At 47.2% G+C, this 24,297-nt stretch overlaps 1 protein-coding gene across 2 annotated transcripts in view; it reads right to left on the reverse strand.

Moving 5' to 3' along the window:
* Nucleotides 1-24,297, reverse strand: part of COL22A1 (collagen type XXII alpha 1 chain) — a 167,115-nt gene that overhangs the window by 123,022 nt on the left and 19,796 nt on the right. For both annotated transcript variants that reach the window (XM_078593716.1, XM_078593715.1), the window contains 7 exons: nt 23,636-23,701; nt 13,929-14,046; nt 8,416-8,539; nt 6,608-6,883; nt 3,783-3,863; nt 2,064-2,198; nt 250-294 (listed from right to left, as the gene is read on the reverse strand). In XM_078593716.1, coding sequence (XP_078449842.1) covers nt 250-294; nt 2,064-2,198; nt 3,783-3,863; nt 6,608-6,883; nt 8,416-8,539; nt 13,929-14,046; nt 23,636-23,701 — 845 coding nt within the window. The remainder of the gene's footprint in view (nt 1-249; nt 295-2,063; nt 2,199-3,782; nt 3,864-6,607; nt 6,884-8,415; nt 8,540-13,928; nt 14,047-23,635; nt 23,702-24,297) is intronic.

A 24,297-nucleotide genomic window follows, 5' to 3' on the forward strand; every position in this document is an offset into this window, starting at 1 on the left:
GGATGGTTTGCTCATACGCACAATGGCTGTGTGGTCTTCACACTTTTTGCGTATTGTTTGAAACTCATGGCATTCCGTCTCGCGCTGTTCTCCTGCAGTGAATGGGCTTTTCTCATCGCTTACAGAATTGACTTGCTGCTGCTGTTGCTGCTGTAGGTACAGTAGCTAAGCTACGGATGTGGGGGGTGTTTTTTTTGCTGCCAAGTTTTACAAATATGAGAAGTAAAAACAACACACGCCCCGACTTACTTTTGGTCCGACTGGCCCTTGGAGACCGCCATCGCCTCGCTCACCCTGAGCAAAGTGAAATGAAATTCCAAGCAGGTGTTAGGTATCGTTGCGAGACAAGGATCATTAATGCCCCCTTTTCCTGCTGGTAATGATAATAGGTCAGGCCATTATCGGGTTCCGTGGCGGCACTCGCACACGCACGCAAACTCAACTCGACAGCTGACGCTCGCGATCTGTGTGCGTGCTGTACCTCGGGTAACAAGTCAGTCGACAAATAACAAAAAAGTCACGGTCGTTCTTAAAAAAACACAAAACCCACTTGACAAAAAAAAATTAACTAGTTTCTCTTCGGAGCAGGCAAAAATAATTAAACTTATCCCAGCCAAAGCTTGCTCTGTATGCTATTAAAATGAGTGCAGTAAACTTGGCATTATTTAAAAATAATTATTGAGGGTACGTACACACTTTGCTGTTAAAAACTGAATTGTGTACCGCTGTGGGTTTATTCTCTGCGTCTACAGCAGCGTCCTCGTCGCAGCAATCGTTGCCATCTGCGATTGGCTGGGATCCATCACATTTAGTTAATTTTGACTGGATGCTTATTCTGTCATCTCAGCATTGGCCACGATCGATCAACTGCTGTGTGGATGCCTCTCAGAAGCGACCGCCACCTCACACGATCCTGCGAGGTAACGATCTGCCTGATTTTCTGAAACTTATTTCAAGAAGCATATGTTTTTTTTAAGGACGTATGCGAACTTCTAACCAGCCTATTGATAAAAAAAAATATCTGCTATTTGAACGAAATAAGTGAACTGGAAAGCTGGAAATAAATATATATTTAGTAAAATGCTAATATTATTTATGTCACGACCATGTACTTACCTGTGTGTGGATGTACTGTAAATAGTAGTTAACACAGTAGCAATCATGTACTACTAAAAATGTAGAGCCCCGTGTCAATTGACTCCTAGATGAAGGCCTCTCTACTCCACGTGGAACATGGGGGTTGTTTGGGTGTTCGTCACCATGATGGTCAGCGCGGAGTTGGTGAAGCGATATAGTTTATTGTTATTATACACTGAATAAAAACAGTGGTTGGTATGGATTCAATAGCATGGTGAAGAACACGAACCGGAATGAACAAGAACATTGGCCAGGTTCATATATCACTCGCCACCGATGCTGGCAGTGGCTGGCAATGTGACCAAGATCGCCGGGTTCATCGCGTGGTGCTGTGAACCACTGCACCTCCGCTCCCCCCACAGATGTACTGAACGTGTATATATATATCATCATCATCAGCCATGATCAATCCACTGCAGGATTATGGCTTTCCCAAGCCGTAGCCATCTCTCAAGATCCCGTCTGTCCATCTCCTCGGTAGACGCGTCTCACTCCTCGCCTTGTCCACATGCGTGTTCCAAATGCACACGGACATATATCAACGGTACGACACGACGTGCCAACATCCACTTAGCGCGGGCAAGGCGACTGCGTGAACGCGCGTTTACACGTTTGCACGCGTGCTTTGGCCGTTAGCCAAGCTGTGTGGTGGTGTCAGTCAGGCAGCGTGGGCCTTGCCACCGCAATGCGCGCACAGCCATCCGGCGTGCCAAGGTGAAAGCCGTCGGTGCGACCCGCAGAGAGCAGCCTTTGATTACGGCCCCACGGCATGGAATTTCAGCGGCGGTTGGGAGCCTTTCTTTCGGAAACTCCACGGTAAATGTTTTTTGTTGTTGACTTTTTCTTCTGCAGGGCGAAGGGTGGGATTGTTAGGAGTGCTCATAGCTGGAGGGGGGTTGGGGGCGGAGAGGGGGGGGGCAGCTCGCCTTGGTGCCGGGAGGGCCCGGCGGGCAGGAGCAGTTGACGGCCGTGATGACGTCCACGCCCTCGGCGGGTGTAGGCGCGACGGTTCTGTGGACTTGCGGCGTTAGAGTCGGCAGGAACTCGACTTCGGGGCCGCACTGCACGCGCGGACGGCGGGACGACGTGTCAGCCCTCACGACGTCGTTGTCGTCGGTGGTGCCGGTGGTGGTGGTGGTGGTGGCGGCGGTGGTGGTGGCAGCGGTGATGTTGGTGCTCGCCAAATTGAGGGTCGGGGGGGACTTTATGTGGAAATTATTTTTGGGTCCCTCTTCCTCTCTTTTTATGTTGAGACAAGAGGCTAGAGATTTAGCGAGATGATGATGATGATGACGATGCACGTGGAAAAAATAACGAGAAGTAATGAGATGAGCGAAGAGGGCTGTGTGCAGAGAAAGATCATTTTGCGTGTTATTTGCCTTTTACGTTTATTAGCGTCTCAGTTCGAGCTGATATTTGTTGCACCCCTATTTTTTTCCACGAATCAGGGACCCCTTGAGTCACTTTGAGTTCTAAGCTTGTTGCTTAATTTGCTTGTGCTTAAGTATCACCACTTGGTTCACCGCTCCGCCCACACCCCCCAAAATTCTACCTTAATCATTTGGGGTTTCAAATTTGAATCAAGAACACATTTTTTAGTTATTGTCATCAGTTGTTAGTGTAGAGCGGTGGTTAATACGTGTCATGCACTCACCCCCTGGGGGTGCGAGATACCCTTTCTGGGGGTGCGAGAAATGGCCAGATTTTTTGTCCGAAGGTAAATCATCGAAAACACAAATTAAGAACGGGCACGTAAGTACAACTACTTTGTTTCATCAAACCCCCTATGTATTTATTGACATTGTACATTTTTTTGTTGCGATTGAGAACCAAAGGGGTGCAAGGCTGCAGTAAAGATTAAGAAACACTGGCGTAGAGTCTCTTCCCATAGTTGATCATCAGAGCTGTCCCTAGGGTAGATGGCGAGGGGCCCCCCGCGCTTTGGGGGGGGGGGGGTCCGTAACGTAACAGTGTCAGATGTGGTACTTCCCGAAGGCGTTGAGGTGGGGAGGGGGGCACCCACGGTGGGATTCGCATCCCTCTATGGGCAGCCCTGGCTATCATCATAATCATCAGCATTGATAAGTCCACTGCTGCATGAAAACTGCAGCGTTTACACGAGCCGATTATACGAGGTTACAAAGCTCAAGTAATCCATTCTTAAAATGCACAATTCGATGCGTGCATTATGAAAAGGAGAATTAATTTTAATAGATTATCTAATTCAGGGATCGATGTTGAATAACCAGTTCCCCACTGATAACCACCACCACAACCACCACCACCACCACCATCACAATAAGTGATGTTAAAGCAACTATCATAACCAAAATCATCGTTTCCACGAGTAACTTCATTCATGGTGAAGGTATAACCCGAGCCTAATATCATTCATGAGAGAGTTCCTCTATTGATGATGACAACGACTATGCCCCTGCCGTTATCCCATGCAGTGCGGCGAGGCGGGGGCGCGGCGTGATGGAATGCGTGTGAACGGTGAATGACTCCGGGGGAAGAAAAAGAAAATATCATCCACGACAATGGACATTGTGCGCCCCAGCGCTTTGGGAAAGCTGCGGGAAGATCAGAGGGCGAGCGCGATTAATCGCAATGGAACGGGCGAAGGTGTCCAGGGGTGTCCCGACCTGGCTTCCCGGCAGCTCGCAGCATGTCTCAGTCTCCACGAACTTGGGGTCACAGTAAATCACCATCTTCTGCAGGTCAAACTGCAGGTGGTGGAGGAAGGGGTGGGAGGTGGCAGACGGGCATACAGAAGCGATCGCACGTTTAGACAGACGGCGTAATGAGAGGTATAACAGTGTGTGTGGGGGAGGTAACGGGGGGGGGGGGGGGGGGTAACGGGGGGAGGTGGAGTTTATGACAACTGCCACAGCGTTCAAATGATTACGGTATTCTCATTATCAATTAATTCTGTGCTTAGTTATGATGACTTGTGCGCTCCTAACTGTATTATTCTCATAATACAATTTTAGTCACACTCTTTGGTTCTTTCGGTAAAGTCACGTGACTTTACCGAAAGAACCAAAGAGTATGGATTCCTGCAGTCACGAAAGCTTCAAATAAAAAATTTAGTCATAATACAATAATGTACATAACAAGCACGCATTAATTATTTTATCAGGGAATATCTTTTTTTGTCCAGGGTGCCCTTCCCCCCCGAAGCTTCACGTCCCATCGCAGACCCCATTCCCGGAACAGCAGATGTCTGGGGAGTTGGGTGGGTAAATATTTTCTGGAGCTCAGAACTTCATGAAAGTTACGATGCGTATCGCTATCATTTTGTATTATGCGCTGTTTCTGAGTCATATAGACGATAAATAAACAAATAAATGACTAGGCTCCCTCAAATTAAACGTACAAGGTCGAATCCAGTCCAGAGCCTTCCTGTTTTAAATCAAACGCTGCTGGATAACATCACTCCAGAAGGCTGATGAACTAATTCTAGATTTGAAGCTTTCGTGACTGCAAGGATTCATATTCTTAGGTTTTTTCGGTAAAGTCACGTAGGTGAAACATTAAAATTAATAAAAGTAAAATAAAATAAAAATCACGACGTTTCGAAGACGGAAGCTTGTGTTGCCTCCGAAACGTCGTGATTTTTATTTTATTTTACTTTTATTAATTTTAATGTTTTACCTACGTGACTTTACCGAAAAAACCTAAGAATACTGATGAACTAATCCTATATTTTGTATGTGGACAGACAAATGGAAGTCATTGATGTTTCTAAATATTTTTTCTATTTTAACACTGGCATACAAACCCACCTCTGTTATCTCTCTTTCAGAGTACGGCGACGCAAGCATTACACACTCAAGCACAAACAGTACCAGCATCGGGAGAAGGCAGAAACACGATTCTCCGAGGTCAAAGGGCAATATTTCTCTGAAGGTGAGTGTACAGACCAAGCACAAGCAGGGCTCGGATGGAATGCCATTTGGGGCAAAAAAAAAAGGCAATAAAGAATTTCAGCCAGCCGTGTGGCTTACAAGGACGCTATGCTGTTACAGATGAACTGCTTAAAAGTCAAACACCCAGTCAAAAGGGTCATCACGTACTGCACCATCAGCTAAAAGCAGGCTCAATGAACTCAAATTTAACACATTCCGAGCTTTTGAGCGGACTGTTTTGGTAACTGCCAGAGAGCTGCAAAGGAAATCTGGGTCAAAGGTATCTGTAGGGTTGCTCTTTATGATGCTGCTCAAGTTCTGGGAAAGGACCCACACACAGTAGTTCCAATTACCAGGTCATTCTCTCCAACTATGGCTCCCACCCCAAATTCCTTGGGTTTGGGGCTTCAGCAGAAACGCGCGGAGGTGATCGCGTTTTGTGCCAGTTGGCTACCAAAGGCTGGATCATGGACAAAAATATTTTTGAAATGCGTCCAAAAATTCCTTTTTTTATTTCATTCATACATCAAGTGACTCGCTTACCTTTTTCTCTGTTTTGAGATCCTATCATTCTTTGTACATTTTTTTTTATCGGTGGGCTGCTGCACACTCACGCCGATCTTGTGCTTTTGTAATTTGCTGACCTGTCCATACTGGACGTCCGTAAAAAGAACAGCTTCATAGCTCATCGGATTCCTCCTCTAGTCTAAATAAAGATTCAGATTCTGATTTTTTTTAAATTACGCTTATCGGAATTACCTGCGGCAAAAACGCACCCCACCCCCCATCAGATAGACTTTTGCCGTGCCGTGTCGCACAAAAGCCACAGCGGAAACAGATAAGCAGACAGCGGGAGCGTTACGGCAACTGTGAAATTCCTGCCCGCTCTTTCTTCGCTCCGCAGTCGGGGTGCACGCTCGCTCAGCCGTGCCTCGGCGAGACGCGGCGGAGGAGACGCTCACAGTGTCGCGCGTGCGGCGAGGCCGACAGCGATCCGGTCCCTGCGTTTTACAAATTCCGCGCAATTTTTCCCATCGCCCACAAAGAGGGTGGCTCACAGGAAGGCGCAACCTTGGTGATATGCCTCTGATCTCACCTCTACTCCCCTCCAGCACACGCCCTCCACTCCATCAACAAACCCACCCTCCCATCCTTCGCTCAGTGGGACATCACTCATTCTCCTGTGCAGTCCCCTTAAGCCGGAACTCCATTCCTCTCGCCGTCCGTGCAGTCAGCTAGCAGTCCACTTCTGATTAGCGTGGCTCAGAAGCTTGTCGTGACAGGTAACTATAATTTGTTGGCCGCTTCGAAGCGGTTGTATGTACCCTCGTGTATATATGTCATACTTCTTTCACATGGTACGTAGCCAACCATGCTAATCAGAGGTGCGGGGAAGGACAACGAAACTGCTGGGAAGCAGGCGTCATGCATATACGGTTTAAACACCGCGCGGTATTAACCAGGGCGACACGCTGGGCTCGAACCGCATTCGGACGTTCTCTGTACTGCACCGCTAGGGCAGGGGGCGGGGGGGGCTGCTGGCTCGGCACGGCGCTCACCTCCACGGGCGTGCTGTCGTACAGGCGCTTGCCGATCACCGTCTTGCCCACGATGTCGATGTTCTCGCGCTCCTCGATGGACGAGGCCCCCACGAGGTGGCAGTCGACGTAGAGCGACACGGTGCGCTGCTGCACGCTCACGCCGATCTTGTGCCACGAGCGGTCGAACACGGCCGAGACGAGGGGCCCGCGGAACACGGCGCGCACCGCCGCCTTGAGCAGCCCGATGGCGTTGAACTCCAACGCCCGGTTGGCGCCGTCCAGCCGGATGGACACCTGCGGTGGGGGTACGGGGGCGGTGGAGCCGGCGGCCGGCCGCACACACTCTCACCGTGTACAAGGAAGGGCCAGGCCCATGTGCGGCCCGTCGGCAGTGCCACTGCTAGATGCGTGGGCCCCTCCGTGGGGGGTTGTTTGACCGCTGAGCTGTGTAGCTCGCGACCTGGCTATGAACAAATGATAGCTCGACGGAAGTGGCTTATCGTCGCGGGCACATTTTCTAGCAGCCAAAATACTCGAAACGCGTGATGGATTCGAAGGGGGGTAAAACCGGAGGACCGGCAGGAAAATCCACGCGACCACGCGGAGCACACGCAAAGGCACACTGAGCTATGTAGCTCTTTTTCAGAAGCGACGCGGCCACGGGTGATGATAGCTCAGCGAAAGTGGCCAATCGCGTGTAAATGTATAGCAGCCAAAAATACTCGAAATGCACGTTGATGTTGATTCTAAATGCGGGGGGAAAACCATGGAAGACCCGATTAAAAATACACAAGACCACGGGTGAGAACATGCAAACGCAGGGTCGGGATCGAACCCACGACCTCCTGTATAGCAGGCGAGGCACTCAGCAGCTCGCCACTGCGGCAGTGATGGCGGGGAGACTGTAGATGCGGGAGCATAGGAGTGCAGGCAAAGGAGTAATTTTGCCACACTGCTCCCTCCAGCTTCACCACAGCCCCCGGCACGCTACAACACCTGACACCCAAGCACTGTCCCTTCCCCGAGCCTGCTTAGCTTCCGAGATCTGATGTTATCGGGTGCATTCCAGGTGGTTTGGTCAAAGGGGATAACGTACAAAAATGCAAGAAATACAAATGCCATTTAGTTACCCAAGAAAACCTCACTTGAGTCTCAGAATGTTATTTTTTTGGGAGGGGGGGGTTGCATTACGTCAATTGCATGCATGAGTCATTGGCTCGTGCGATGATTACTGGAACACCTGGAGATAAATCCACCACGCAATTGAGGATGTAAACGTCAAAGACCCACACAAAATATATTTAAGAATCTATTGCTGTACTATCATCTCCTGCCCACCTCAAAGCCCAAGCCTCCCATCTAAGAACAAAGACGATGACCCTGTTTTGTGTTTGGAGATGGCGATAAAGCGTTGCATTGCAACTGTCATCACCACGATGTCAGCTGTGCCTGATGAAAAAAAAAAGGTGCTTTTACTTGAATAAATAAAATTTAGGAAGGTATTTCCACTTCAACCTTTTTTGGTCGTGGCTATTTTCATAGCCAGTGGTTTTAATTACACATGGGAAATTGTTGGAGCAAAATAAAAGACTCCCCTTATATTTACCACGTGTAGTGCATCTGGTGAAATTATTAAACACGCAGAATCTGGGAAATGATTGTTTTTAATTTCACATGCTGCATTATTTGGTGAGCTATTTTGAATCAACTTCGTTGCATATTTGCCATGTGCTCCGTGGGCGAATTATTCCGTACACATTCAAAACGCCGCGCACGTGCGTGTGTGTGAAACAAAAAGCCAAGCAGATGCAACTTGTGCTACGCACCTGTGGAATACCATACTTGTCTATGACTTGCCAGATGTACCAGTCATCTGTTTTTGAAGTTTTTCTGAATCTGAATGTCGTTAGGAACGTGTACTCATCCGGGAGACCTTGTGGAAAGACATGCCTGGGAATGAAATGCACAGACAAAAAAAAAGAGGCAATGTAATTGAAAATGCATGCCAAGACCAATGAACCCAAAGATACCAGGTCACAGAAGAAACGCTTTAATGCCGCCCATAGATAACTAATATTTATGCCTGACAGCCTGCCACGGAATTGCCACAGCCATGCTGGATGGCTAAGGAAACTTCACAATTTATCGAAAGAAGTTACGTAATCTCGGACGTGACAGCGCAGTGCTTTGTAACTGTTGGCTGCGCACACGAATCAAAGTGAAATTTTCACTCGGTCACTTTTGGAAGCTCAATGACATCGAGATTCGTATTCACTGCAGTCAACTTCAATTTTCATTCTGGGCGAGAGCTACACACAAAAGAGGTGGACTGGGGGGGGGGGAATCAGATTTACAGTGAGCGAGAAGGCATCTGGCGTGCATCCCAGCGAAGGCCTGAATCACTGGGGTTTTGTTTGCAGACACGACTTGAGAAACTAAAACGTGGGAGTTTTCGGTTGAGAAATCTGACGCAGACTGTAGACTTCCTGAACGGGGTTTTTTCGTGAACAAAAAGATTCCAGCGACTGTTTCTGCCACGCTGCTGCCGCTGCTGCCGCTGCTGCTGCACACCGATTCAGCCGGTACAGTTGGGGGGGGTGGAGGGGCTATGGCCGTGGTGTGATGGTTAACACGCTGACCGCCTTGCAATTCAGATTTCGCGGGTTTTATTTGATCTCGCTGCGAGACGATTGAAACAATAGGGGCAGGTTTCTTAAATCCACCCACCCCCATCGCCCCCAACCACCCAACCACCTGTCCAACCAGCGGTGTAAATGGGCGCACCACAGTGAGTCGATCGGCAGGCGGCGTGTGGTCGTGAATACTGTGGGTGACTCCCGCTCTCGATTGAAAACTAATTTCTTTTTTAGTGCTTTTTGTGTTTAATTTCTCGTCCTGTCCCCGCACCATCGATCAGCATGGTTGGCTACGTACGTTGCGAAAGAAGTTCAAGATGCATATGTTAAGACGAACTTCGGCGCACTTGTCTTGAGATGGTTTCTTTATTTAAGGAGCCACGTGCTCACACCTGGACAGGTGGAGACCCCCACTGCAACAGCCCCGAGTCTCCCGCGCATCTTCCTTTTATACGATCCGAGGCCACGCCCCCATTCCCGAACCTTCTCGTTGGTTCTAGACCGCTCGCTCTACCAGCTGACTCCAGCGTCCTCTTCCAAAGCCACCAGTCCATTCCTATAACAGGCTGACTCCCCTGTCATTACCTCCCGTGGCCACTAGTCCATTCGTACTGCAGGCTGACTCCCATGTCATTACCTCCCGTGGCCACTAGTCCAATCACACTACAGGCTGACTCCTCTGTCATTACCTCCCGTGGCCACTAGTCCACTCACACCGTAGGTTGACTCGACTGTCCTTACACATACATACACTCCTTTCGCTGCGGCATGAGCAAGCAATTGCAGGGTGGACAAGGGGAGAGTAAATTGAAGATGCGGAGAGGCTTGCGTCCCAGTCAATCGTGCGCACACAATTCAACCTTGCGAAAGACCCAACGCAAAATGTCCCTCTGGGTTTGATCTTCCACGAAGCTCATGGTCCACCATAAACCGCTTCCACAAATGGATATGAAAAAAAACCTCTCCTGTAATGCCCGATCGACAAACACGACACGAGACATCCCGCCAATGCTCCTGACGCGGTTGTCTGGCTTGACAGCCTGAATGTGAAATTGTAGTCGTTGCGCTCCATCTACACCAGCCGTACGAAAGAAGATGAACATTGGTGCGGCTCTTCGACGGACAGCCTCATCCTCACCGCACAGCAGGACTCCTCACGGCAAATCCACAGGAGTCGTTAAGCCTTCGGTTCTGTGAACGCGAAACATCTCTTGACGCGCTTCGGAAGGGAGGACAAGTGTGCTACCATTCTCGCACATCGCACCCGAAATTGTACACACGCAGAGACTGCGCGTGACAGTGCAATTGTAGCCTGTGGGCGGTTGTGAGTAGTTGTGCAGCGGTTAGCGCTGCGCTGCGCTACGAACCCGGAGACCCGAGTTCAATTTTCGCTCACGGCCAACAACGGTGACGATTATTTGAACTCGTTCTGGGCCTCCCCTCGGTCGACTCAGCCTCAATTGAGTACCCGGTGCGGCATGTAAATATCGCCACCAGGGAGACAAAGGCGGCCGGGCTTGGTGCTGGCCATCCACCCCCTCGTCTGCTGTGCCGGCCTTCACAGGTGCCCGCTAACAGCACTTGCCCCAACAGCCTGTTAAGGCTAGACGGTGGGGGTCTTTGTCTTTGTATTCTACATTGGTGTGTGTGTGTTATGCATTACATTTCGGGGGAGGGGCATTGGAGGACTGCTCTGTGAACCCGGTGAGTTCGATTTCTGGCTCTGGCTGCAAATAATATTATTATTAAATAACATACGAAGTAGTCCTCGTTTAGTCCTAAACTAATCCCACACTCCCCGTCCTCCCCCCTCCTCCTCCCCCCTCCTCTTCACCAATACACACTGACCAGCACTGGGAAATACGGTCAAACGACTACCATGACCGGACACTGCATGGGGAGGGCTTCATCCAGCAGTGGATTGACGAAGAGGGCTGTAAGTTGTTTTCTATTATTATAATATTACACATTGCACGTTGTGGATGCATATGTTTCGCTCAACTCATCAGCGGGCACTCTTTAAAGTCGCACTGCGTTTATGACTCACAGTCCCCTGCATCGTGACTATTCACTTGGAAAAATAAATAAATGCTTCAAAGTTTGGTGATTCACGGTCCATTCCTCTCTTGATTACACAGTTGCAGTGCGGCAAATCCATTTTTCAGACCTGTTACTTCCGTTGACAACGTAGCATTGTTTTCATTCTTATTGGATTTACCTGCACCGAATCAAAAATAATACATTGTGAATGGCTCTCTTTTTCGTCGGGTTATGCCTGAAGACCGTTGTTCACTCGAGGAGCAATGTGTCTGCCACCACAAACATTTTTTTCATTACCCAGGAGGCGTGCGAGTGGAACATTTGACTCTGAGAACTGGCAGCCTTCTTCACAGTCTACCTAGCACTCTGTAAAGGTCCCCCACGCCTTCCTCCCACACACACCACCACCACCACCAACGCCCCTGCCCCCCTGTGCAGATGCTTCAAACCACCCCCACAAAGAGTGCTACGGTGATGTAATGTCTGCTGTTCTCAGTCTGGCACGTTCACAGCAAGCTCCCAAGATGCACGGACTGACCAGGGGGGGGTGAGGGGGAAACGTCAACGCCCTTGAACAGATGGGAAATTTGAGGGTTTCTGCGATGGAGGGGGTTTTTTTTATTGCACAATACTGTACGAGATCAGATTTCATGTTTTGGCCATTATCGCGATATCAATCTCCCATAACTCTGTAATTGTATTTTCACATTGTGATCGCAATTGTCTGTGCACTGCTTTACTCGCAGCAGAAGTGAGACTGCTTAAAAGTTCACCAAGTTCAGTTGACTCAACTGTGATTCGACTAATGATTGCAACCTTACAATGCATAATGCCTCTAACGCGCATGCTACAATTTACACGGGAAATCATTGCAAGAGCTGTGACAACTCCTCACAGTTACTCCAGAGACAATTTTGCGAAGCGAAGATTCAATGGATCATCGGTATTTATTTCGAACTTTACCTATTGAGTTTACGATTTCATACATATATTACTTAGGAAATAAAAATATGATCACAAAATGGACTTAGTTTGGAACACGGATGACACTTTTATCACGGACCTATATCGCACTATATAGAGGGTGGTGCAATATCCGGGACACAGGGCTATTTCATTTATTTTAATGCTGGCATTAACAAGTTTTTATAGTTTAATATTTAAGTTTATATTTTATCCATTACCATTATTAATATGTATGCTTCTTCTTCCTTTTTCAGATGATATTTAAATATGGAATAAAAAATTGCAAGACGACCAATTTCAGTTCGATTTTTTTATGTGGTTTGAAGAAGACAGCTGTAATCTTAAGAACAAAGTCTCACATTTTTTTAAACACAGAATTCACGCATGCTTAATGTTATTGGAATCCAGTTTGAACATTTGTCAAATTAAAGGAAATCACCGTACGTGATTTACTAAAATAAATAGAATCACCCTATGTGTCCTGACTTTTTTTTGTGGGCCAGCGAGTACATCTCATAGTTGCCGCTGTATTGGCGGAAAATCTCTGCGAAGTTGATTGTGCGAACGATGTCAGATTCACGGTGAAGCACGACGCGCCGTCCGAACGCAGAACGCTTCAGGTACGACACGGCAGAGACACTTTAACCTTCCCTTGGTGAACCACAAACCTGACATTTTTCATTCGTGGTGAACCGTGAACCCGTGTCGTCATACAAAACATGAACTCATCGAAGGCCCGACGCAGGATAGAGATAGCGCTGGCTTTATCCTGCTTAGAATAAAATGGGCTGCGCTTAGCAGTGATCGAAACGGAGGGTGGAAAAAGAATCGCCCCTAATTGTGCACGGGTGATGAACCGCTATCTGTGTCGTCACGTAGCCCTGCCACTCTCCCCATTATTCGCTAAACCCACAGGAGGTACATACGCTTTAAATCAAGAGAGAGACTCCCGATGCCATCAAATGGATTACCAAAGTCAACGCACAGTTCTAATGTTTTGTCAGTTACTCTTGAAATGCCATACGAAAGAAAGAGAGAAGAGATATATGAAACTTCAGCGGAGGCGTAACTTCCCCCCCCCCTCCTCCTCCCTGCGTGCTCTATACCCACCGCCACCACATATATGCGTGTATGTTGAACTTCATATTATTGGGTCTTTCGGTGAAGTCACGTAGATAGCTTCAAAAAAAATAACAAAAAAATAACAAAAAACAATGACGTTGCGATCGAAACACAGGCGTTGCGATTGAAACGTCGATTGAAACGTCGTAGTTTTTTGTTATTTTTTTGTCATTTTCTTTGAACCTATCTACGTGACTTTACCAAAAGACCCAACAATATGAATTCCTGCAGTCACGAAAGCTTTAAGTCAAGATTTATGTTGAACTTCTTTCGCACTGTACGAAGCCAACCATGCTAATCGGAGGTGTGGGGGAAGGACAGCAAACTAAATACAACAGTCAGTTCTCAAGAAATTAGTTTAACAATCCAGAAAAGTGCATAGCTTCCCAGTGGCTTCCTCACATCGGAAGGAAGAGCGTTCCAGACGGCCAGCAAAAGCGCATCCGAAAGCGCGCGGCGATGCGGTGACCACCGTCTTTGTCTGACGGTTTAGGCCCAAAACCGCCGGCATCGCCGCCGCTACGAGGATAACCGCGAGCGCTCAGGAGGAAAAGAAAGAAGTGCGGGCGGCTTACTCGGTAAGCTGGACGAGCGGCACACTCCCAAGGCGCAGCGACGTGTGTCCCTTCGGGCCCCGAGTTTCCTTGAGGGCCGATTGGTCCAGCAGCTCAAACCGCTCCATGAGGTCAAAGCCTGCGTCACAGACAACGACGTCACCACCACCGCCGCCGCCACCACCACCACGGATGACCACAACGCACAACGACACTGCCTCCTTTGTTCGGGTTAAACTATTTTTTGTTTATCAGGTAAGGCACACCGAGCTATGTAGCTCGTTTTCAGAAGCGACGTGGCCACGGGTGATGATAGCTCAGCGAAAGTGGCCGATCGCGTGTAAATGTATAGCAGCCAAATACTCGAAATGCACGTTGATGTTGATTCTAAATGCGGGGGGGGGGGGGGGATATGGAAGACCCGAATAAAAATCCACACGAACCGCGGGGAGAACATGCAAACGCAGGGTCGGGATCGAACCCACGACCTCCTGTATACCAGGGGAGGTAGTTAACATCTCTCCATCGTGGCACCCCACAAGGGATGCTGTCGTGGTGTAATGGTTGGCACACTGGATTTGATCTGCTGGCGTGACAGTTGAAACAACGGTTACGTTTCATTAATCACCGTGCCCTTGTCCACCCGACAGTACCCATGGGAACAGCACAATCGATCTGCAGGTCAAATGTGGTGGGGTAAAGTGTGGGTACTCCCTCCTCTTCCAAAATTGGTTGGCCAGCAGCCAGGGGAGGGCAGGTCAAATACGCTCCAGAGGGCTTCTCTTGAGCTCCATCTAGTGGAGGCCTTTCTACCGGCAAGTGGCATGAGCAAGACATTTTAGGACCGCACCTTTAAGCTTTACTCAACATCCCCACGTGAAATGAAATTAAATGCCCCGATGCGGGGTCACGGTTGAACTCAACAATGAATTGTTATCATTTGTCACGTCTCATTTGCATGTTTACTCCGTTTTCTCAATCGCAGCATTAAGCGCAGCATCCGCCCGAAATTGGGCACACGTGGCGTACAATCAGTCCTATTAGACGCGTCGTCTTTAGCGCAGGAATTGACGTCACAGGCCTATTTGTTATGCTTCACGAGCGAGTCGGAGAGCATTGTTCTTGGGATAAATGATCATAAAATCCCTACTTAGAAAGTATTCTAATATTGCCGTAAAATAACATGACAATTTGCTAAAGTCGATTTCAAGGAAACGGAATTACAAGAACAATCGAGGATGTGTTACACACTGCGACAGCCCAGATTATGCTTCTGTTAAATGTTATGGTCGTCGGATTCTGTGGCTATAATTTAGTTGCCTTGAAACTGACTCGTATTTTTTTATAGCCTTCAAGGCAAATACTCGAAAGCATTCATCAATATGCCAAATTCCCAACACAGAGATTACACTTTCAACGTGCACCACCAAATTGGTACCGCGTAAAATTTCAAAGCATTCAAACGTGTGAAAACACAAGCCTGTCTCAAGTTATAATGGTTATTGTCACAGAGAAATGAAGCATCTCACACTTTGTAAGAACCCATTCATTGTGCTTGAAGTTGGAACTTTGTAAGATACACTGGTGTGCGTGATCTCTCCTCGCATGTGGAGGTTGCCAACTATTACGTGTCTCTATTAGGGCAAGGGGCCAACACAAAAATAACAGCAAATGACATATTTGCCATTCTCTTCTCGTTGTCGTAGGCAGAGTGCCATAAATCTTGCAGCCGAAGCAATTCCAACTAGTAGTCCATTCAAACAAAAAAAGACCAGGACCTGAAACGCTTGGTCAATGTCCAACATTCATTCTAGATTTGAAGCTTTCGTGACTGCAAGGATTCATACTCTTAGGTTTTGTCGGTAAAGTCACGTAGGTAAAAATAAATAATAAAAATAATAGAAATAATAATAAAAATAATAAATCACGACGTTTTGGAGGCAACACATGAGGCAACACAAGGAGACTTGTGTTGCCTCCGAAACGTCGTGATTTATCATTTTTATTTTTTATTTCTATTATTATTGATATTATTTTTATTAAGTATTTTTACCTACGTGACTTTACCGAAACAACCTAAGAGTATGAAGTCCAACATTAAATTTACCCTCAATACTCCTAAATAAAGCATGCATTCATGCCATACACACGACCCAACAAGAAAAAAACATAACCTAACAGTTTGCGGTCATTTCGATAGCTTTTCTGTGCGCGTTTTCAGGTTGTTCTGCGGGAGTATTTCAGCACACGATGTGCTCCTGCGATTCGCTCCCCGCCTGCCCGGGAACTTGTCCAGAAACCGAAGGGAAAGTTTTCGACAGGAGGAGTGCGTAACGCACGAGCCTCAAACACACTTCCGAGAGCTAGCCGGTGCAGTCGTGTAAACCCACGGAGTGATAAGTGACGTTTGGTGCTAATGTTGGATGGAATGGCATTTGCATCTGTGTTCAAGTTGATGGCTCATTTTGGTGGAGAGCAGGCCTGCTCTCGACTTGCTCCGAGATGTCTAATTTCGGAGGCATTCCGTATGTCTTTTTTTTCCCCCTGACGCCTGCGGATTGCGATCCGACTCAAAAATAAAATGGGAGGCGCTCAGCGCCACAGGCATTACAGTTTGAGTATCGTATTGAGGCAAAAATAACCGGGGGGGGGAGGGGGTGGGGGGCTTTAAATTTACTTTCTGGTGTCTTGTCGAAGTGCGCTTCACTCAGCACCTCGTGGTGGCAGCCTTTCGTATCCTCCAATTCCAAGAACCATTCCCCCTTCTTTTCCCCCCAACCCCGCCTCAAAGGACAAATGTGGATCAATGACATTTGCCCTACTGCCCAGTTTCATTCACACTGACATTGGTCCGGTCTGTATTTACAAACATTTGACCACAGACACTCGGGGTGAAATTGTCTGTTGGGTTTTGATCCCCCAACACTGGATAATATCACCCGTTGGTTTGTTCTCAACCCCCATTCCTCTGCTCAGACTGACGGGTGACCGGACACTGAGGGGTTGGGATCGCTCAACGTATTGTGGCTGGCCATTGAACAAGGACGGTCGCCGCATCGCGCGCTTTCAGATGCGCTTCTGAGGCCGTCTGGAACGCTCTTCCGTCCGATATTAAGAAGCCACTGGGGCTATGCACTTTTATACCTAGATTTAAAACGAGTTTCTTCGGAACTTATTTTCGTGTTAAATGTGTCGTCCTTCCCCTCACACCTCCAATTAGCACGGTTGGCTACGTACGGTGCGAAAGACGTTCAACACACAAACATTAATGATGTTGACCGTCCAATCTGGAGCTCTGCACGACCGCATCGAGAGAGAAAGAAAGTAATGAGATAAAGTGATGGGAGATAAAGTGATGAGACAAAGTTACTTGCTATTATGATAATTGTCACATATTAAAGAGCTTATTGATGTATATATTTCAGGTTATCAATTTTTTTTATAGGCCGATATCATTATCCATGAAAGGTGCTATTCACAACCAACTCCCTCGCGAAGAACGAGGGGATACTGCACTGCACTCCACTTCACGCGATCCCCGTGACACCTGCTTCATGCTTGGTGGTCACCCATCTCAGGCACGATCCAAGCTCACCCTTGCTTAACTTTCGAGGTCTGATAGGATCAACTGCATTCTGGGCGAATTTGTCATAGGCACGGCGCACACACACACATATATATAGCGTTATTATCGGCACTGAGTGGGACACGGCTGGTTTGCAGTGCTAGGCTGGTGAGCGTGAACTTCTTTGAAGCTCTGTGGTTACGTGCAGAAAAATCCGTAATGGCACACGCTTTTTGCCTCTTTCTGTTCAAATCATGCCATGAATGCATAAGAGTGGCAGCGTGCTTTAGCATGATAATTGGATATATTAGGTAAAAGAAAAATCCGTTTTAGTTTTGTAGCAATAAAATGTAATTAGATTATAAAAAAAAACATGTGTGCATTGCATAAATAATATATTTAAAACTCAGGTTTGCAGTGAGATTCATGAATTCAGAACCAAACGGGCAGTTTAAGGCTTTCCAAAGCACGAATCTCTGCAGGCTACACAGCCCGTAGAAGTCGTGCGTAGACGCGATTACGGCAGTCGATGTGTTTGGGCATTTCGGCACTCGTTGCGTTTCAAGACACCTCCGCTCGAACGCAAATGTGGCTCAAATTATCGTCGCTTCATCCCCTTGACTGAGCCCGCCCCCTTCAAATTGGCTACCGAGCGGCGAGACACGAGGGTCAGGAAAGGTCGAATCAAAGCGAGCGAGCGCGCGGCCATTTAGGCCGGCGAAGCCACGGTCCGTTTTACCAGAGTTTAAACATTTGGGGGCTTTTCATGAAAAATGGTCAGCCGCTTCATATTTGTGGGTGCTTGCCTTTCGTAACAAAAAAAAAAACGAATGCGGCACTCGATATTCCAATTAAAGAAGTGGGAAAGTGTTGTGTGTGTTTTTGTTTCCCCCTTTCCGATGTGGTTTTGGTCGGTCACAAGCAACAAGTGGCAGTGTAAGAATCGGTCACCGAAATTCACTGTGCGCTGTCGGGCAGCGGTCACGTAAATAAAATACATAAAGACGACAGTCTGCGTTCTGTATCTGCACAACACTTACAAAATGTTGATCGGCGTATCAGCACATTGGCCCCTTCGACTTATGCCAACCAGCAGAATATTTCTGAAACAAGCCAAACTCTTGAAATGGTTTTGACATGCTTGGGCCTCATCAGCAGTCATACGGCTTCATTTAAGGTCACTCACGCAAAGAGGTTTCCTTAATTTTAAAGTGGAGCAAACTAAAGCGTTTTCACCAGACCGCTGCTTCCATAACTGCAACTGAAATGAACTCCCCTTTGTTTAATTCCGTATATGAACGTATCGGCGATTGATCGGTGCACGGTGAAAAAAAAAAATCTCAATAATTTAATATTTTCCCGCGATTCGCAACCCCGGTCAGAACATTTTGCGAGGTGCGTCAAAATCAGTTCCCGTGGTGTCGAAGCAGTCGGAAGACGAGTGTTCCATGAGCGGCTGAAAATGAAGTTTCACAGTCTGTTGCCGTATAGCTGCACCCAGCCTGATGACGATTGGCCGGCTCCGTGTTCCAAAGGCGAAGATTGGACTCCTCGTGCCCTCGACCTGGTCGGACGGTTCTTCGATTCAGCGGGAGCCAAATCAACGGTCAATGTTGACCTCTGAATCGCGTCAAACTTGGCGGCAGGGTCAAGTAAGACTGCTAAACAGATTTGCTGATTCAAGTTTAGATGTTTATGAGGATCGAGTGTGTTATGCTGCACCGGTGCACCGCCGTCGATACGCCGGTAATTCCCGAATCAACTCACGATCGATGCCATATTCCAACTTCGCCAAGCATAGGTTGACGAGCATCACTGCTTGTGTTCATGCCAATAATATTTTTGGGGGTATTAAAACAGGTAATAATAAAATAAAATAAAACATAATAAAATACAATTATCACGACGTTTCGGCCACAACGCAAGCAGCCATCCTCAGGTGAAGAGCAGGTCTGTCGGAAAGACAGCGTTTGAATGAACACCACCAAGCTTGGCAGCGTATATTTTCACGAAACGCCGTGAGAATTGTATTTTATTATGTTTTATTTTATTTATTTTATAATTTCCCTTCTACGTGACTTTACCGAAAGAACCAAGAAGATGAATCCCTGCAGTCACGAAAGCTTTAAATCGAAAGGTAACTTCATTTGACGGGATGTTTAATGCACATCCCAGCAAATGTGCATACACCTTGCGTGGACGGGAGAGACAGAGAGGCGATATAACTGCCGACTGGCGCGCTCACAAATCAAGGAGCGCTCTGCAATTACAAACAGTCTGCAAATTGACGGAGGCGTTGATGGTAAATATGGAGGACGACTGCAATCTGCGAGAAATGCGTAGATTATCCCATGCGCTGATTGATGCCTCGTGAATGTGATGGTGGGGGGGGGGATCCATATCTTTGCCTGGCTAATTGTACATTTCTAGGGGAAGATGCGTATCTCTCCCCCGGCAATTGTCAACATTGCATACTTGTCCGCCAACCAAGACAAACAGAAACGCTATACTATATACATCAGGGGCACTCAGCAATTTTAAGCACAACTGAAATATTGTGTATATTCACGTAACATTCGGCTTCTTAATTGTTTGCCCTTGTTGCCTTGTTTGATTCTAATTCTAGCATTGGTGTCGCGCCACATGGCAATGAATCCACTCAGATCTGTCGGAGATCATTGCACACCGGTGTTAAAAAAAAACGACTTGGGAAACAGACAAAGACAAAGATCTCCCGTCTAGCCTTAACAGCGATGTTAGCGAGTAGCACCTGTGAAGGCCGGCACGGCACACAGGGGGTGGGTGACCAGCAACCACGCGCGGCCACCTTTGTCTCCCCAGTGACGATGTTTACACATCAAACAAGGTCCTCATTTGAAGCTGAGTCGACCTGCCCAGGACCGATTCAAACACTCGTCACTGGTGTTGGCCGTGAGCCGGGAATCGAACTCAGCTCATCGGGTTCGTAGCGCAACGCGCTAACTGTTGCACTGCCGCTCCCCACGTGAATTTTAATCCACCTTTTGGTGTCGTGTCATGAGACACTAAATCCGCTCAGAACTATCGGAGGTCATTGAACACCTGTGTTAGAGAATTGCCTAGGGAAACAGAATTCACAAAACCACTGACATTCTTGCCATGGTGGCGAGATATTAACTACCTCGCCTTGTTTCCAGGAGGACATGGGTTCGATCCCGTCGCCCGAGGCCTTTATATTTGAAGTGTGCATGTTCTCCCCGTGGTCGCGTGGATTTTTCTCCGGGTCCACCGGTTTTTCCCTTCACATTTAGAATCAACATCACGTGCTTCAGAGTATTTGGCCACTATACATTTCCACACGATCAGCCACTTCGTTGAGCCATCATTTGTGATAGCGAGGTCGCTTCTGAAAACTAGCTATTTTGCTCAATGTGCCTGACCTGGTGAAATAAAACATGGTTTATAGTTTAATTGACCTCTTTGAACCCATAGTTGAGGGGGCACACTCTCTCGCGTGTCCTCCTGCACGGTCGGCGCCTGCCAGTCAAAATTATAGTTTCATTCCGAGGGCTGAAAACTCTACCAACTTAATTTGAAAAACCCAATTTTATATGATGATTTAAAAAATATATGCATGCAGTCATTGACACCACCAACGGAGGGGAAAATGAAATGAAATGAAAAACTAAAAAAATGAAATGAAATGCCTTCATCAGGGAATGATACCTCAATCATTCTTATAATATTTAAAAAAGGGGTAACTACTGACCTGAAGAATTACACGCCTATTAGTCTCCTGCCGAGTGTATATAAATTGTTTCACGAAGATGATGGCGTACAGATTCATGGCACGTTTCAAGGCTAACCAACCGTGTGGACAATCCGGCAAGGCCTTGCTACTATTGGCCACATGCATATCATCACAGGGCATCTTCTGGGAAAGACTAATTCATATCTCTTGCGATTATAACAACAACACAAAACTCAGCACTTTCGGCAATAACAATTAATACCAAAAAAGTGTCTAAGTCATGACATTTCATGCAGTGAAGAAGGATCATTACCTAAAACGCTGCTTGCGTTGAATTTCTTTCCGCACCGTACGTAGTCAACCGCATTCATCGGAGGTGCGTTGAGGGTATTTGGCTGCCATAAATTTACGCGCGACAAGCCACTTTGTTGCGCTCTCGTTTGTGGCCAGGTCGCTTCTGAAAATGAAGCTCAATAGCTCGCTGGGTTATTACCTGGTAAAATAAAAAATCTTTGTAGTTTTTCAAAAAAAGATTTCGAGAGGTCATCCATCGTGGAGATGGAGGAAGCTAAGCAGGGTTTTTGGGCCTGGTTACTACTACGATGACTATCAAAGCATTCCAGGTGTTGTAAGTTATGGGCTCCGAGGTGGCCAAGAGATGGGAGTGTTGAGTGTCGGCCCCTCATCTGCATGGGCTTCCTCTGGTCACTGCAGACTCCTTCAATATCACGGCAACCACTCACGAATGGTATTGGCCAAAAATCCCAATGCAGCAGGAACAAAGTATATTTAAAACTCCACGAGGTTTCCCTAGGTTAATAACTGGCACGTGTTATTAAGTCTGCCCATGACACGACCAGCACTGTGCTCATCACCGTCATGAGCCTTGGTCACTGCTGGATGAAAGCCCTTGGCAAGCTGCTGCCACCCCTCCTACGCCTGCACACCTGCACACGTGCGCTGCATAAGTGGACCGGCGTAACTTTTTTTCGGAAAGAAAAAAAATAAAGTACGGCGAACAGGTGTGGATCTGAGCATACCTTCAATAAGTGTCTCCTCTCGAATGTTATACTGCATCTCATGAGTGTAGTTATGCATTCAATAAACATTTCATTTCACATTGACAGGCTGCGAGGATATTATCTGTGAAAATAAAGAACAGGCAGCGTGACCTTGGCGCCCGTGTCAGGGCTAACACGAAAATGAAGGTTGCATATTTTTACCAATCCTCCTGTCGCACTGCAATTTCATGAATCCTCCACGTTTGTGTGAGCTGAGAATTTTGATAGGGAGATATTTAGGAGGAATGAAGGTTTTTTTTTAAATAAGTGTTGGCACATTCTGCCAAAAACACATTTTCTCTAAACGCAGTCAACATATTTTTTTCTCCCAATCATCTTCCACGAGTGAAGCTAATCCCATCGATTTGCCGGGGTTCGAAATCAAATAAAATTAACCCGTAAAAACAAAGTTTTTCACTATAAATCCTTTATATGCGTGTTCAATGGGCCACAACCCAGCTCACATTGGTCTTTGAAACGGGCGGCTAGAGTCCTCTCGTCCTCTGGCTTGAGATGGCTGCCACCTATGGGTCAGATGATTGTCTGCCACCATTAAGCAATTGGTAATTAAATATAAAAATAATTTACCTAAGAAGTGTAAAATTTTGGAAAACAATTTTCACGATAAGAAATTGTCACGCACAACGAGTCTGTGTGCAAAATGTCAGCTCGATTGTATCACGGGAAGTGGGTTAAAAAACGACCGAAAGATTTGCACGGTCGTAAGCACGCAAGCAAGCAAGCAAGTGAACTTAATATAAAGGATTTTAAAAAGGACGCCTCGTTTTGAGAAGAGCAAGTCCATTCTCAAGAGAATTTAAAATATAGATCGTAACCTCAAACGTTATCCTGTGCAGGTCAACAAATTAATACACTCCTTCGTACGTTAACAAATTGCACATATATATATATATTTTTTTTATTCGGGCAGTTCCCACAGAAACATTCGCTCTGGTACACTTCGTTGGCAGAAGCAACACAGGCACGCGTGACTGTACGGTTGCTACGATAGAGTTTAATAAACGCGCGCGTAAGCACACACACGCACACACGCGCGCACACAGACACACACGAGTGCGTGCTATGTAGCCAGCAATGTTGGGATGGGGACACAAATCGTGACGGGTGTCCTAGGACCACGACTCTGGGCTAAAAAAAAGCCTTGCAAACGTTTTGTTGTTGTTGTCTTAGCCCTGATGATGGTTTTCTATAGGCTCATAATTTCCATTGGGCAATGTGAGACGTCGCGTCTGCTGTACTCAACACAAGCTGTTCTGTCCGTAACATTCACAGAGCCGTCATAAATCATTTAATGTGCACGGCATGGCCGAGTTTCCCTCTTGAAAACTGAAATGGGTTGAACACAACTTACCTGGGACTTGTGTAAACTCTCCCGGCTCCTTCTTCTTTTCTATTTGCAGGTTCGGGCAGATGACGGCTGTTGGAAAGAAATCGCAATGAGCGTGGGCATTAGCACACACATTACATTCACATCGCCGTCGAAATCCTCCTTCGACTGGAGGTAGAGCATTAATCACTTGTTTATTTTGAAATGCCAAAATTCCATGGAGGTCTAGTTCAGACTATTGGAAAAACACAACTAAACATATAAACACACTTATTCAGTGCGCCGAGTCGATTAGAGTCTACCTAATGGGCACATAGGAGGGGTACATAATGACTTATCCCGCGTGTGCGGTCAGAAGTTTAGAATGCGGGTTGAAGTGTGGCACATGTTTGGGCGCTACGTGTCCCGAATGCAGAGGTCACCGTTTCGACCTCCCGGCAGAGGTCGCAAACGGGTTTGGATTCCTTACCCGTACGCATACCCGGCCGCACCAGGGTCACAAATGGGTACCCGTACCCGTACCCGGCCGGGTACGGGTAGCTGGGTATCGGGTAGGGTACGGGTATCGGGTACCCGATTGCGACCTCTGCCTCCTGGCAGTCGAAAAAATGGTTCAGGTTGTCCACCCGTCAATGTGTAAATGCACCGCACCGCAGCAGGTCGCCTGCGGTGGGGTGAAAGTGTGG

The sequence above is a fragment of the Lampetra planeri genome, chromosome 4 (assembly GCF_965212315.1).
Source record: "Lampetra planeri chromosome 4, kcLamPlan1.2.h2, whole genome shotgun sequence".
Classification (NCBI taxonomy): Eukaryota; Metazoa; Chordata; class Hyperoartia; order Petromyzontiformes; family Petromyzontidae; genus Lampetra; species Lampetra planeri.